Source organism: Gopherus flavomarginatus, chromosome 2 (genome assembly GCF_025201925.1).
Source record: "Gopherus flavomarginatus isolate rGopFla2 chromosome 2, rGopFla2.mat.asm, whole genome shotgun sequence".
Taxonomy (NCBI): domain Eukaryota; kingdom Metazoa; phylum Chordata; order Testudines; family Testudinidae; genus Gopherus; species Gopherus flavomarginatus.
In genome coordinates, this window is record NC_066618.1 from 197,445,824 (window position 1) to 197,462,841 (window position 17,018).

Genomic DNA, 17,018 nt, shown 5'->3' on the forward strand with positions numbered 1-17,018 from the left:
CTGATTGGAGGATGGCCCAGTTCCACCAAATGGTCCAACCACACTATTTAACCCAGAAAGGAGGCATAAGAAGTTGTCCAAGCAACAAGATGATTACTTTTTGTGGCTACATTGGACCCTGCACCAACCTTCTTTCTGGTTTCTGCTCTGCTTCTGGCTACTGCCTCACCCTTGCCTCTGCTTCTGCTTTCACCATGTTCTTCCTCCCTGCTTGATCCTTACCCTCAGTTTCGTTCCACAACCTGCATGCCTGCTCCAACCACTAGACCTGACTCTTGCTCTAACTATTAGGCAAGACTGCCTGCAACCTGGTCCAAAACACCACTTACACCTAGTTATGATACTTAAAATCAATTAAGAGGCTCACTGGGGAATCATTGAGTTTGCATGATAAATATAGCTTTGTTCTTCTCAAAAGGAAGAATGGAAACCAGACACTGGATTTTCCAAAATACCGCACACCATGTCTGAATTGCAAACTGACAAGTATAATAGACTAAATTCAGATTTTTTTCCCCAAACTAATAAGTTTCTATTTTTTAATGGGAAGAACAAGTAATAACTGGGAGCAAAAGAAATCTGCTTGTTTTACATAATTTTTTTTAGGTCTATAAAATCTAAAATCTCTGTTCTTTTAGATAAAATTTTGATTTGTACCCATCCATTTGTGAAGATAAGCTTTCATACCACTTGTTGGCCAACTTCAATATATTTTGCTCAGATAAGCATCCAAAACTGTGTATGCTTACATGAGCCTTCAGGCAAACTTAGAATTTTTAATGACTGCTCAAAAGTTCAGTTCTCTCCCTTCCTGCTATCATAAACCTAATAATACTAGTAAGCAGGAACCTTCATTGAGAAACTAGAAGAGACTTTTTTTCTGGAGAGGACAACTCTTCAGGGAAGGCTCCATGGCTCTCTTCCATCTTCCTCACACCCCCACTAGTAGGACATCTTCAGTTAGGGAGAGTCTTCATTACTCCCAAAGAAAACTATTAAAAGTAGAGCTAGTTGAAAAAAAACAAAAATTGTCACAAAAATGTTTTTAAATTAAAATTGGAAATTTGGAAAATTTCACCCAGTTCTAACATAAGGTCTGGCCAAGGAGCAGCAGAAAGTGGTAGCAGGCTTGATGGCAGGATCCAGAAACTCCCCTGTTGGAAACTGGTGCTACCAAAATGCTGCTTGGTTATTCATATGAACCATACCCACGGTGGGGAATCTTTCAGAACAACACTAAATGAGATGCTCTTGCTGGTTTTCTAAAAATGACAGCATAATTCTCTGACAACTATTAATAATGGTTGTCATGCAAGCTACAATAAGGACAATCAAAATCTTATGCTTAATGGTGTCATAATGTGATCAAGTGCACCAATAAGGAATGGATTTTCCCTTCGTGTACAGCATTGTATATTCAACAATATGCAAATATGAGTTTTAACATGTTTTAAGGGATCAGGTCTGCCACTAGTTACTGAGGAGGAAGCATGTTGGTCTGAATGGATGAATGATCAAATCTTAAATTACCATGTAACCAAAAAGCCACAGAGTGCTATGCAGCAGCATCAGAAACTTAATAAGAGATCTGAGTCTTCATCCAAAGAAAAAGGGAATAGGTGGAGGTTTCAGTTTCTTTAAGTGAATTAGAAAAGGTTTTGGATGAAGCACTTCACTCATCTCTGCTTTTAGATCCAAAATAGAAATACCCATGTCAAGTCATTGACATTTAATTATAAAATAGTAAGGGGTAATTTTTCTAACCATACATGGGATTTTAGTCGGATGACTCCTTTTGTGTTTTTATTTTGTTTTACCAATACTCCATTCATCATTTTGGAAGTTTACCTCTTAGGGTTAATCATGCTCTCTAAGAAATAGCATATATTCTTGCATATTTTAGGATGTCGCTTACTGCACATGTGTATTAGTAGCTCATTTTCCAAAATGCATAGACTCATACAGTGTGCTGAAGAGTAGAACTGAGATCCTCCTGTTTTTAACCTAGGATAAGCTATGGTTTTTATAAAAGCATTTTGAAGTATATATTTCATCATTATTTAATAAAACTCAGAGATACTTAGACTGCAAGTAGATAGCAATGTAAATTTATTTATAGGATGTTTATTAAGAGGCTTTCAAGTTGAAATCATGATATGGTCTTTCAGTTCAACTGAAGATGATTTGAAACCCATAGACGCAGCTAGCCATCTCAAATATGCCATGGCATACAATTTTTAATTTCCTGAGGGACACATTTCTTGTAGAGACTGGCAGCTTTCTTTGTCTTTTATTAACACCCTATTGAGATCTCTATATCTAAGTTCACCAGTGATGATAGTGATTGTAATAGCTCAAATGTAATGGCATCTTTACCTCAGAGACTATGGGCATACTGCCAGCAAAGGGCAACATATCGATCAGTTGTGTACAATTTACAAGTCAAAATTTACACACCCCCCCCAGTTATCACAGAGTGATATCCCAGTATTTCCCATCACTTCCAAGACAAAATAACAGAGTTTTCCCAGAGATCTTTCTGCAGTAACTTTGGATAAATGTTGATTTTTAATGGTAACTACTGTCCTCATCCCTATCACAAACATTCCCATTATAGCGTTCTGGCTAGTACTTTAAAACATGTCAAAATATTTAAAATCTAAGAACAGCCTTATATTTACAATCTTACAAAAGATTCTTGAAAACAGTGACCCAGATTTTGCAAAACACTTGCACATGAGGAATTTTATGCCTGTTAACAATCCGACTGAACTCAATGGGATTACTCAGGTATGTCAAGATACTTCTTAAAATTCACCTTGTAGACTAGATAATTATACAACCACAACTAGTTATGTTCTTTCATTAGTATACTACTATAAAAAATGTACTGGATAGATTAAATAGACAGAGTTCTAGTGAACAATGAAATCACAGTTACCATGTTCTACAAGATTTATAAAATAAATACTATACAGCAATTACCCTCATTCTGTAAAAATGTCTGGAGGGCAGTTCAGTGTACCTCTTCAGATGAAGCATTTCTAAATCTGAGCCATGCTTCATAATTAAAAAGTCGGTTAAGATGATGAATGTCCTAGTGGCTTTTAGCTCATGGGGTGCGCGCGCACACACACATACACACACACACAGGTGAGCTTAGAGATACATTTTTTCAGTGAAATCCTTCTTTGGCCCAGTTTTGCAGCATGATAATGTCACTGCTGGCGTGTCAGTGACTTAACACAAATTAGAACTCAGCACCATCATTGCTAGTCTTTTCCCTCACCACCAGACCACACTGTCTACAACATATAATAAAAGGTGTAACGAAAGATTTATCCTGTCAATAAGATATAGTTATAGGTCCCATGAAGATTACTGACCCTGAACTACCAAATATGTTCTGGCCTTGAACTTGGTAGATAACATACCAGTTTTGAGGCACATTCAAGTTGACAATAAATCAGTATCATAGTTCCAATAAAATAAAAAAAAAAAGTAGAGAATTTTTTGTACAAAAATGTTCAACTTCTGATTTAGCTATTCTCTGGTGATGCACTATAATGGTCTAGGCAGTACTTTTTGTTGAAGTACATAAGCATTTCACTATAATTCTCCTTAGTATAAGCTTATCTGATTTTAACTGCATTAAATTCTGTGATAATTTCTCTTTTTAAACATCTTTTCCCTTTCAAATAAGATCCACATAAAAATGTTTTAAGAACAACCTTACTTATTATGCTTGCTTTCCTGATTTGCATGAGCACATGCTGAGCACTGCCTCTAAAACACCCTCATTTTGTGTATCATATTGAAGATTAATACTTGTGGAGGATGTAAAGTAGCAGAGAATAAGCTACCGAAGTCCGGCATCACTACATGGATTACAAAAGGTTTTCCTTTTCTCAGAACTGTCACAGTGATTGTCATCAAAAATACTTTGTTCAGAAGTTTGTTAAAAGAACTAACTTCTCAGTGTTTACAGTATTTTAGCATTTTTTTCAATGTACCCTTTTGAACTTATTTCAATTTTCTGTTTTTGATGATAGTCATGCTGAACACTTTTTTTGGTCCATCAAACTCTGTAGTACAATTACATGAATTTACTTTTAATAAATTACCATCTTTGCATATATCAGTCAAACCATGAAGACTAAACACTTGCAAACAAAATGCATTATTAATTTAATTGTCACAGCCTATTTAGCTAACTTCTATTAGTATTTGCTAAAATATGCAATGTATCAGAGGGCAAAATCTAACTCAAAACATAAAGAATAAACTGATTATATTGTCCTAGAGAAATTAAAATATAGCAAGCTTGCAAAATTATAGTCAAGGCATTAATATTTTAAATAGGTAAGAAAACTATGTAACTCAATTTAGAGAACAGTTATGCTCAAAAGTGATGGTTCAACATGCTGATGAAGAGTTTCTTTGGTTCCTAAAGCCATTAAAAGACATTACACTCCTTCATAAAGTGAGGGGAAATGTGGAAAGAGAGAGAGTGTTTTTTGGGAATTTACTGTACTAGATTATACTGCTTTAATCTTACCCATCACCAGCAAGGGACTGCTACTAGGAAATTATATAGCTGTTATAGGCCTGCCACTACTACTTGATGTTGCTGTACATTAAGAGGACATGCCAGATAAAAAAGTATTATGAATAAGAAATATTCAAAGACAAAATAAGGAATTTTAAAAGAAGAGAGAATAAGTCACTCAAAAATCACTAGTTTATGCTGGCCGGGGGAGGGGGAATAGCTGCAACAGAGTATGCTACCACGTGGGACACTGGGGTTAGTGTCCTGAGCTTGGTTCTTTGCTTCCAGGGCAGCAAGGGCTTGGAGTGCTGTGAAAGCAGCTTGCTAAAGCCTGTGACAGGTGGGAACACATCATGTCACTCTCTTGCAACCCTACACTGGCTGATGGTTCAAAAAGCCTTTGAGGAATGTGGGAAAAGATGGGGGAAAACAGGAGCATGTAGGAGGGCTCCAGATTAAAAAAAACCAAACTGTTTTAGATTAAAGCATCCATTGTTTAAAGAATTCATTTGAGATGGTGAACACTAAAAATGTGCCTCTCAGGGACAGATAGTGTATTTGGAGATCTGATGTGTGTATATTTTATTGTACACATATTCACAAGGGTAATATAAGTTATTTCAATGCAGTATTTCAGATGAATAGGCAGTAAATACCCCTTTGTAGAAGGATATATTTGAACAGAGTGCTTCTTGTGAAAACATAAACCACAAGAGCAAAATATTTTTCAGAATTCCACTGTGCCACCAAAAAAGATACCAAATATAAACTAAGAGTTTTCATTTAACAATTTGTACCACTTATATCTGATTGACATAAATGTAATAAATTTTTCTTCCATCCCTTATGCTATAGTCCAGAAAAAATGGAAATCTGAATAATTTTGATGTAATAGTGCTGTAACTAAAATTCTGCTTGAACAAATGGTAAGAGAAAACTCTGCAAAAAGGCTTAAACACCAAAAGGGATAAAGTGTTAAAGATACACACTATCCATATATACAACATATGTGCATGCCAGAGGATGATCGGTTAGTTTAATATGCTATATTAAGGTCATTTGAAAAGTAACGTATGGTAAATTCATGGGGAAAAGGGCCTAATCGACTTCTATTTCTAGTGTCATTAATGGGAGCTGAATAAGGCCCAAAGGAAAGTATTTTGATTGTACCAAGGAATTTTTACTACCGTACTGAAGCCACCATTTACTTTCCCTTTTCTGAAGAGGAACTCCTCTATCTGTATCCGAAGTTTTGAATGCTTTTTGGTTTAAAACACTTCTTTGATCATGAACAAGGTGCACAGGTAATGCCTGAAGAAGTAGCATGGCTCACAATCCTGCGACACTTACAAAAATAACTAACATTCTAATAAGAAAAAGAGACTTTTGAGTTAAAAATACAGATATGGGGGACTGTCAGTAAAAGTAAATCAAAATGGCAGCTTCCAAGACAGTAATAGTTCTATAATTAAAGAATGTCACAGCTATGAATTCGGTGACCAAAAAAAAAAGATATTTAGGGCATCTTTAAAACATAAAATATTCTGGTGTTAGTTACCCATTTTCCCATGATTTTTCCATTTTCCCATGATGTTTCCAAAATTTAGATCTATATCTGTCCAGGACAATGGAGTATGCTCTTTATTAAAGGTTTTTAAATATTAACTAAATGGTATTACATACCTGAAAACAATTTTTGTAAAATAAATATTTGACATTCTTCATTATTCATTGTAAAAAAAACTGAATAATTAAAATATTGTTTGCCATGATTCTTCTCTCTTTTTATATTGTTTATTATGGCAAAGACACAACTTTTCCATTTCTTGCCATGATAAAACATTTTACCTATTCTGGGATTCACTGCACTTGTACAGTGATGAATACTGTATGTATGGAACATTCACACTGGTGAATACTAAACATTATTTAACTCACTAAATGTTTTGTTTTGTTTTGTTTTGGCAGTTGAGAAACAGTTAAATTTCAATTTGCCAAAAAAGTCTTTAAATCTATGTAGTGGGATTAGCTGTGATGCAAATAAGGAGCAAAATCTGATATTTTATGACCTAGTAAACATAGTACTGTTTCAGTGATAGGATATTTTAAAAATATGAAGCATTCTAGGTACATTTTAAAAGAGGAAGAATACACTTTTATAAACAAAACTTGCAAAAACATATAAAAAACTTGAGTAAATGAACAAATGTATAGAAATTAGAGATGGGCCAAACTTAACAACAAATACCTCTGGCCCTACTTGCAAAATTTTGAGAAGGTTTGGGGATTTTTGTCTCCAGATCCCACACTTATCTCTGTGGTTGTGACTCCAGTGAATCAACAAAACCTAAGGGGGCCTATTTTTTTGTTTCAAAATGTAAAATATTTTATAAACTTATAAGCACCAAATTCAAAAACAAAAATGGGTTGTGTGTAATTTTGGTTCTGTCTTTGGGAAGGCAAGACACAGCTACTGAAGTTTTGCCCAGTATGACTGCCTGGGCCATACTAATAAAAACAAAATTAGATCAAGCTCTCATTGGAGTCTACGGGAATCTTTCCATTGACTTCAGTGAGCATTCGATAAGACCCATGGAGTCCCCAGTCAGCAAATCATTTAAGTATGTCTTAATTCCCACTGAAGTCAGTGAGATTTAAGCACAGGTTGAAAATTAAGCACTGCTTCAGTGCTTCACTGAATAAGAAACAGCCAGCCCCAAACCTTATGCACACAACTCCAGTGGGAATTTTGGGTGGGCTAGGAATGCAGGATCATGCCTATATATTATATAAAATAAATGTATGTATTTTGTATATTAATAGACTCCAAACTAGAGTAGTTAATACATCTAAAAAGATTTTCGCAGTATACATGAACACATTTGTGTAAACTAGCAAAATACTGTATTTTACCTTTCTTTTGGTGTACCAACTCCATGCTTGCCCAGTAAGTGAGTATTTAAGTGTTTTTTCATCACAAAGGCCACCCTAAAAAAAAAAAAGATTAATTTTAATTGGTTTTTACCAAACTATTTGTAAAAATGGGTGGGGGTATTTTTTTAAACACATACTTAAGCATATTTTATAGAAGATGAAATCTAATCAGCTAACTGTTAGATCAAGATATCATAACCTACTTTTAAATTTGAAAGTCTATACCATAACAACATAAATTTACAGATCTACATCAAATTTGGGGTTTTCCTACACAGATATACAATAAAACAATCACAAAAACAAACCACTTGTCAACATATGCAACAATTTTGTTCCTGATTCCCTCTGCAGTTTAAAAACACTTTATGTAATATACTGAAAAACAAATGTATTTTTACCTATATAACATTCTCTAACCTTCTATTTATTTAACCTTAAAACCTGCAACCCTTCTGTCATAAACAGATAGTTAAGGGTTAATAGAACAGGAGTACTTCATGTCTCTTTTGCCTGTAAAGGGTTAACAAGTTCAGTGAGCCTGACCAGAGGACCAATCAGGGGACAGGATACTTTCAAATCTTTGAGGGAGGGAAGTTTGTGTGTGTGCTGTTAGTGTTTGGTTGTTGTTCTCTCTGGGTTCTGAGAGTGACCAGACATGCAACCAGGTTTCTCTCCAATCTCTTTGATACACTCTCTTATATGTCCAGAATAGTGAGTACTAGGTAGATAAGGCGAGTTAGGCTTATGTTTGTTTTCTTTATTTGCAAATGTGTATTTGGCTGGAAGGAGTTCAAAGGTGTATTTGGCTGGAAGGATTTTAATTTGTACTTGTATACTTAGGCTGGGAGGGTATTCCCAGTGTCTATAGCTGAAAGACCATGTAACATATTCCATCTTAAATTTACAAAGATAATTTTACTGTTTTTCTTTCTTTAATTAAAAGCTTTTCTTGTTTAAGAACCTGATTTTTTTTTATTCTGGTGAGACCCCAGGGGACTAGGTCTGGATCCACCAGGAAATTGGTGGGGAGAAAGGAGGGAAGAGGGAGAGAAAGGTTAATTTTCTCTCGGTGTTAGGATTACTTTCTCTCTCAGGGAGAGTCTGGGAGGGGGAGACAGAAGGAGGGAGGAAGGTGAATTGTCCTCTCTGTTTTAAGATTCAAGGAGTTTGAATCACAGTGCTCTTCCAGGGTAACCCAGGGAGGGGAAGCCTGGGAGAGGCAACGGTGAGGGAAAGGATTTACTTTCCTTGTGTTAAGATCCAGAAGGTCTAGGTCTTGGGGGTCCCTGGGCAAGGTTTTGGGGGGACCAGAGTGTACCAGGCACTGGAATTCCTGGTTGGTGGCAGCGCTACAAGTACTAAGCTGGTAGTTGAGCTTAGAGGAATTCATGCTGGTACCCCATCTTTTGGATCCTAAGGTTCAGAGTGGGGAATTATACCATGACACCTTCTTTATGTGAGTAGTCCCATTGACTTCAGTAAGAATGCTGCATGAATAAGGAGAGCAGGATCAGGCCTTTAATCATTAGTTGTGTTTGGTCAACCGTCAACATATTAATTATTTAAGGAGATACATAGTGAAAAAAATAATAGCATTTGTAGTGCTAGGATTTCTTTTTGTGGCTATGGAGAGATAATGTTTGTGATTATATTGTGCACAGGAATTTTGCTCAAGTGGCACCAAGACATCATCAACAACAACAACAACGAATGTATTACCCAACATTATGCCTTATACCAAACACAAAGCAGTTCAATGACAGTAATTTAATTCTGGTGACATACGTAATGAAAAAGATAGAAGCCTATTGAGTAACGTTTTTCCGGTGATAATACCATTAACATCAATTCAAGGATATCATGTGACTGCTTCTAAAAATTTAGATATCAGACTGAAGCTTCAAACTAAAATGGTTCTCTTGATAAGCAAAAATTTTACTGCTGTAACTTTCAGTGTGAAAGAGGGCTTGCAAACATTTTTGTTAATTATGTATTACAGCTGTCCTTCATAAAGTTAATTACTAATAGCTGAAAGGCAATAGAATCTATTTGCATATGTACATGAAAGGCATGACATATGCAAAAATATGCTTTTAATTAGCATTCTGTGATATGAAGGGCTACAAATCAAACTGGCATGTTATAAGATTTTTAACATTAAACGCTGAATTCATCTGGACATGTTTGCACTAATGGACAATGCAAGGACTGTAAAACACTGTAGCATTATGGCATATATGAGCCACAAAAGCCAAGAAAGAGTACTTTTCCTTTACAAATATGTTAATGTATCTTCTCCATGTCTGATCTACTTTGGGCACTTTCACATTATTACAGAGAATCTCGTTTTTGTGAAGCCTTCAGGGTGTAAGAATATAATTCTGTCTTTTTAAAATGATAGTGACTTCATTATTTTTATAAGAAGACGTTAAAAATACCAGGGACTCTTTTTTTTTTTTTTCATATGGGATTAATAAGTATGGACACCACAATCTTCAGAAACCTGAATAATCTATCATACTATTATGATTATTACTATGCAAATGTCATCAGAATTACTGTACATAAGGAAAATAATTGTACTGACATAAAATCCTATGTTCCAACAGTACAAGACATTCCAAATTTACTACTGTTGTTTTTGGGCAGAAAGCAGAGTCATTTTGACATTGCTGTAAGTATATAACACATTTTAAATTAATAATATTCTTATTTTTAATCAGAAACTTCCATCTTCTCAATTTTCTAGAGGAAAAATAAAAACTAAGATACCAATGTGTAAGAGCTACACAATAATCAAAGTGTAGAGGGGGAGCACAGTTTGTTATTTACATGGCAACGTGTCGTTATAGTATACTGAATGTAAAAATCTCAATCTCTTATGCAATATTTCCCTAGGAAACTTTTTCATCAGAATCTGGGCACTGGAGAGTTCCAAATGAAAAACAAAAATGTACTACTCTGCCCATTTCTGTAATGGAAATAAAGAAAAAGCTGCATGTGAAAATCAAACAGGCAAGGAAGAAGGGGAAAAAGGTCTTATTTCTAATGCTGTATAATAACTGATCTCACGTAAACAGATGAATATCTGCAATGCTTCAGGTTTGAGTAACCATTCTGCTGCTTTTCCATAGCACAGACAAAATGGTAAAACAAAGATGAAAACTGCCATTGTACGTGTTTCAGGAACTGCCATCAGGTTCCCTTTCAAATATAATGCAAAAGGGATGGATACTGAAAAGCTCAGTGCTTCCCGAGACATGTTGCGTGCTTCCGGGGGAGCTAAGGGCATTCACCATACCTCAGGTAGTGTTCAACAGTTTGCAGGATCAGGCCTTAAATGATAATGTTGCCATTTTTAAAAGAAATTAAATACATGAACAATAATTGTACACAACATAATAAATACAAAGACACTTACTTAAGGCAAAACATTATTTTTTCTAGAACTCAGCCTCTATGTCAAAATGACTCTGGGCTTCAGAAGTACAACAGCTATAGATTTTTGAGAAAAGCCTAGACTAAGAGGAGGAGGGATAGCTCAGTGGTTTGAGCATTAGCCTGCTAAACCCAGAGTTGTGAGTTCAATCTTTGAGGGGGCCACTTAGAAATCTGGGGGAAAAGAAATCAGTATTTGGTCCTACTAATGAAGGCAAGGGTGGCAGGACTCAATGACCTTTCAGGGTCCCTTCCAGCTCTGAGATAGGTATATCTCCATATATTAAGTCCACTGTCATGGGAGGCAGTCACCAAGGGCTCCAGCAATGTTATTACATCATATTTCGTATTTTTCTCAAAATCTCAGCTTCTGGAACCAAGTGATGACTTGAAAAATCTTAGCTTTCACTTAATTAAAACAAAAATGTGAATTTCTAGCCCTCATGGTTGAGGAGAGATGCTTGAAAATGTGAAACAGTCTCAAAAATCAGAAGTCCAATAAGAAAGCAGATTTGTTGCTTTTTAACATCTCATGATTTTGGGGGGCCTGCCCTATGATTTTTGAATGATTTGGTTTGACAACACTGCTAATGGTACCTGGGCTTACCAGTCAGCTGCTTGAGCAGAACCAACTTCTTTAAAGAGCAGTTGCATGGACCACTGAACTCAAGGAAAGGAAGCTCACCAGTCCAAAAGCAAGCATGATTTCATGGACTAAGCAAGAAATTAAGAGTAAGGGACTAACCACAATGCTCACAAAACACTTTCTGTGGCATTTGTCTGGTCATGTGGAATTGGTGGCAAAACATTCCACAGACCTGTGCGCCCCCCCCCAAAAAAGTTCATTACAAGGAATGAATTAAAGATGGCATGCAAGCTAGTGTGGCAGGCTTTTATATATGATCTCACAAGGGCTATGCACCATTAGACTGATAGCACTATAGATCAGGCATGAATAATTTCTGTTGCAAGTTAACACAAATATTATATATTTTTTAAAAACCTTCTTTTATTAAAGACTTGTATGACACTGAGGGAGTGAAGTGAATTAAAGATTGACATCGATCATTTATACATGAAAGCTTAGATAGTTACAATTAATGCATAAATAGAAAGTATTAAAGTGTCAGGAAAGGAGTCGTGATCTATTATTCTACTTAAGTTTCTATAAGTTAAATTTTAAAAAGTTATATCAATGATGTAATTTGATTTCTTAAGTATTATATATGTTGTAAAAAAGTTAGGAAATGTACTGCCACTTTACTTATCTTTTTATGATCAATGAAATATTGCTTTTGTTTTGATAAGACCAGAAGTGAATGGGATTTTTATACAATAGTTAGGAAATAGAGTTGGCACCTTTCTAAATGCTGGTAGCCAGACCCCTGAGGCTCCACCCCTGCTCCACCTCTTCCCTCAAAACCCAACCCCCTTCTCTGCCTCTTCTCACAAGGCACACCCATGCTCCACCTCTTGCCCTCAAGTTCCCTCTCTCACTGTTCGCTCCTCCTCCCCTCCCCAGTCACTTGCTGGATTATCTCCATCTACCTCCCCCAGCCCATCTGGGCTCGCTCTGTTCCGGGGCTGGGACAGGACCTGCTGCAACCTGACAAAGAGCCTGCATGCAGGTAGGAGGCGACTCTGGCTGAGCAGGGGCCAACACGGGTTAATGACCTGATTCCTCCCCTTGTCCCACAATAAACAGACTTTTGCTGTCTGGTCAGTACATCACAACTGGACTTTCTGGTCAAAAACTGGGCACCTGGCAACCCTAAATGGCACAGAAGCCAAAAACCAGACTGTCCAGGTAAAAACCCAGATAGGTGGCAGTCCTACTAGGCAAGCTAAGGTGGCAGTCCTACTAGGCAAGCTAATTTAATGTTTAATAATATTGTTACAACAAATAAGATACTATGGATTTACATGTGGAAGTTAAAAACTACCGGGGTAGGCGGGCTTAATATATTTTATTTATTTATTATGTAGAGTTTTCTTACATGAGAGCATAGAGCTGTGACATAAGAGTCTGTTAAGAAGGTGTCCTCTGGCACTTTGCCTCCTCCACCCCTGGATGTGGAGACCAGTTAGATGGTCACACGTTGGGTGAAGGGGCCAGGGTCTAACCCTAAAAGCACTAGTTCCAAAACTTTCACAGTGGTTTCATGCTAGCTGCTGTGACAACTACTAAATGGAACTCAAACAGTCAAGTTTTACAAGGAAGATTATAACCCACAAGTATCTGACTCGGTTTAATAAAACGTGTTTCTACACATATAAATGTGTGCATGCAATTAGCTGCTGTGTGCACCAAAATAGAGTTTTGCACATATAAATCACTGCATGTTCAAATTTTACAGATCTAATTTTGGTGAATCTTTGGTTCTGAGTGCTTAATTCACTAAACCACGCAGATCATTGCTGCCAAAGGTCACAAATCTTGCCTCTATGGCAGGATGGCCTATTCAGTAGGTCAATTTAAGACAACACAACACCGTACAGAAATTTGTAAAACTGATCAGGAGGCAAAGGTTTTATACAAATAAGCTGTCTTTTTCCACGCAGCACAAGTCTAAAATCCTGGGAATTTCATGACTGTTTGCTGACTTTGAAGGGTCCATGCTGGATTGCCAACAACTCTCTTACAGGACTATACACAAGGGACTCAATTTAAAAGTGAAATATCTGGCAGGGTTGAGTTTGTTGTGGAAGATATCCACTGATCTGAAAGGCTGCAGGCCTCCCGTGACAGAATGTCAGGTTCTAGATCCTTAGACGGAAAAGCCGGGTTTTTATGCTGACTCACCTCACAGTTGGGTCTTTATAACAGGATAGTTTGGCTCTTATGGGTATCTCTACATTGCATCCGGAACCAAGCCTCCCAGCCCAGGTCCACAGACATATGCCAGCAGGGCTTGCACTAGCATGCTATAGGTAGCTGTGTAGACTTTGCTTTGACATTCAGTTGGGCCTGGAGCTCAGGTTCTCAAGCCTTGGGGCAGGGGGAAACGCAGGTGACCTCAATATTTTAAGAGATCAAATGTACACAATCACCTATCCCTAAAGCCCCTTAAAAAAACCAGTATGGTGACTCAATAAGACTAACTCTGGAAACTGTCAATGCTGTGCCTTAGTTAGCCAGAGAGGATGCTATTAATTAACAAGTACTCACATTTCTCCCTCCCACCCTCTTCTCATCTCCCAGCAGCACCCCCACTCGTGGGACTTAGTCTGTGACAAAGACCAGAAAATTGTGAATGGGCGTACAGGCCCTTACAACACTACAATAGAGCTATCCATTCATTAGAGACTTATTATTATTGAATTAAGTCCAAAAAAGCAGAATTTTAGGAAATGCATTATAAATTGATACATAATAATCAGCTGAGCAAACTACAACCTTATCTTCTAGAAATCTACCCTCCTATTTTTTCTGTTTTCTTTGTAAAGGTTCCTTGAATGAAGCTGGGTGCACGTGTGGAACAAGTCGAAATATGGCAACATTGGAGCAATAATTCTCTGTACATCTCATGCCCTGGGTATACCTATGTGGCATATCTGTCACTGATCCTGACCCCGTTTGAACATAATTATGGACACGGGATTGTCAACGTGCTGTTCAATGACCTACATCAATCTACAGAATAATTTACTGTCTATATCAGACAGATCATTATGGATGAATTGCACACTATCAATCAATCAGCTCTGTTGTTCCTGCATATTCCTATGTCTCTCATCCAAATGGTCTCTCAACATGTTTCAGTTGCTGTCTTTCTATCACCAATCTGTGTTGCTCAAGATGTAAAAGAATTATTAGTTGCATGGCCATAAAGTGGTGGTGATAGGCAGGATTGTCTCCTTCCACTTCTTCTGGTATAAGAGTCTTAAGCAGAGAAAAGGAGAGTGGAAAGCAAACATCTCTCAATTGCTGTGCATCAGCTGGTCTGTGAGTAAGAATTCCCTGAATGGTTTGCCCATTCAGCAACTGGTAATGGGAAGATATACAGAATCCAAATCCAGATAATGATACCACTATTAAAGAAGAGAGCTACGCATAATAAGCAGGAGCTTCTATAGTTAGATACAAGGGAAAGGTGGCTAGCTAACTGGAACAGGGCTCCATTGTTCCTCGTACATAGAGACCAGTTCTGAGGAAACCCATACTGCACCTCCTAAAAGGAGGTAGAAAGCTGCTTGAGAAAGCAATGAGCCCATGTCCCTTTTGAAGTTGGGCTTAGCACCTAAGCCCCTTAGACACTTTTGAAAATGTTATGACATGTCCCACAGTATCTGGAAGAGCTTGTACAATAAAACACTATTGTAGATTAGTATGCGAATGCAGATTTTGATCAATGACAAAGCAGAGTGTCATGCATATGAAACATACTTTGGGCCATGTAAAAAACACCCACAGTAAACTTTGGGATGCACATCCATAAGAACAATAAAGCAGAGCCCAAAGCATTATCCATTTCATGGCATTATGATAACCACAATCAGAAGGTCATGTCTGCTATTTCAGGACACTACAGAATACAATCTATTGTTGAAGCCAAGGCAAACATTAGCCAGCTTAATGAGATTTACAACAAAATTTACTTTAAAATTTAAAAAAAAGTGGATCTTTCTTTGCTGTAACTATGACATCTAAAATGAATGATACAGAGTTTCAAAGTTTTATTTTTTTCCTTAGAATTTCACTGGAATTAGGAGAACTCTAATATTATTCACAGGAAAATATATCTAATGAACAAGCTAACTAAAAATTAATGACCTGTGAAACAGGTCAGACAAAAAACAAACACAATGCAATCAATTTTAGGGAACATGTGCCTTTTAATTTTCCCCAAACACCTATGTTTGGCAATGAAACTGAAGGTGTTCATGCATCATTACTAAAAACAACAAGCCACTTGAAGAAAATGTTGAACTCAGTGGGCATTTCTTGCAATACAAAATAAAAATGTAATACATTATTTTATCTTATTTTTGTTCTTAAAGTTGAAAATTTCTGTAGACCAATGAGTAGAAGCTTATTTACAGTACATTACTCACCTGCTTATTTTAGTTAAAAAAAATACTAAACATCTCCCCACTTACTTTACTTGCTTAGTGAGCATGTTAAAAAGAGCTGAATAGTGGCAAAAATTTTGAAGTCAAAAGGTGTTCATTCTGTCAAGTATCCACTTTGCAAACATATGACAAAATTAGCACCATTACAAGATAAGTTTGTTTCAATATTCAGAGAAGTTAATGAATGTTAAGTGATAACAGTAGGCAGCACAGCTATGTAATTACATTTCAAAACACACCTTACCAAATTGCTTCTAAGCCAAAAGAATCACATGTTCTATTATTTTTCACTGGCTGTCAAACATCTGTATACTCTCACCTCTAACAGGTGTTTGGTAATCTAACAGCTGCACAAAGAACTAAAAAAACAATGCATTTTGTATCAGTGCTATAACCCTCCCAATCTACCACAACACAGAACCTGTTTTCATAAATTGTGAAATGCAACCTTAGGCTTAGTTTCACAGAGTGCCTTGCATCAAGAACAGATTATCATCAACATACAAAAAACTGACAATACCTGAGAACATGACTGTTTGTCATGCTAAACAAGGGTCTCTCAGTACTCTCAAAATAAACCAAGATTTTCAGGTATTTGCAACCTGAACAAACAGTTGGTCTACAGATTTCACAGCCCACAAGATTCCCTGTCTCCCAACACACTCCCTCCCTCCCCCAAAATGTCCAACGCCATACAACGGTGATCTGGTTCCCCCTGTCGACAGCAAAGAGGCTAATGTAGTTGGCAACAAAAGTCATCAGCTTAGGCAATGTGACCCAAAACTTTACCATGAAACTTAATTAGAGGTTTATTTTCATTCAATTCCATCCTCTACATTCCTATCTCTATTCTACAGTAGGACCTATTTAAAAGGGATGTGTTAGAATGGCATTATTCACCTACCTCTCTTCTTCACTCACTGAGACACAGAATGGCATTACTAGCAAGACAGGTGAGAGGACAAAATTAGTCATACATTTTGGGTGGAATCCTGGCCCCATTGAGGTCAGTGGTGAAACT

General features: G+C 36.9%; 1 protein-coding gene across 4 annotated transcripts in view; it reads right to left on the bottom strand.

Moving 5' to 3' along the window:
* ZNF407 (zinc finger protein 407) overlaps window positions 1-17,018 on the bottom strand; it is a 481,488-nt gene that overhangs the window by 275,698 nt on the left and 188,772 nt on the right. For all 4 annotated transcript variants that reach the window (XM_050941753.1, XM_050941754.1, XM_050941756.1 and 1 more), the window contains exon 4: window positions 7,463-7,537. In XM_050941753.1, coding sequence (XP_050797710.1) covers window positions 7,463-7,537 — 75 coding nt within the window. The remainder of the gene's footprint in view (window positions 1-7,462; window positions 7,538-17,018) is intronic.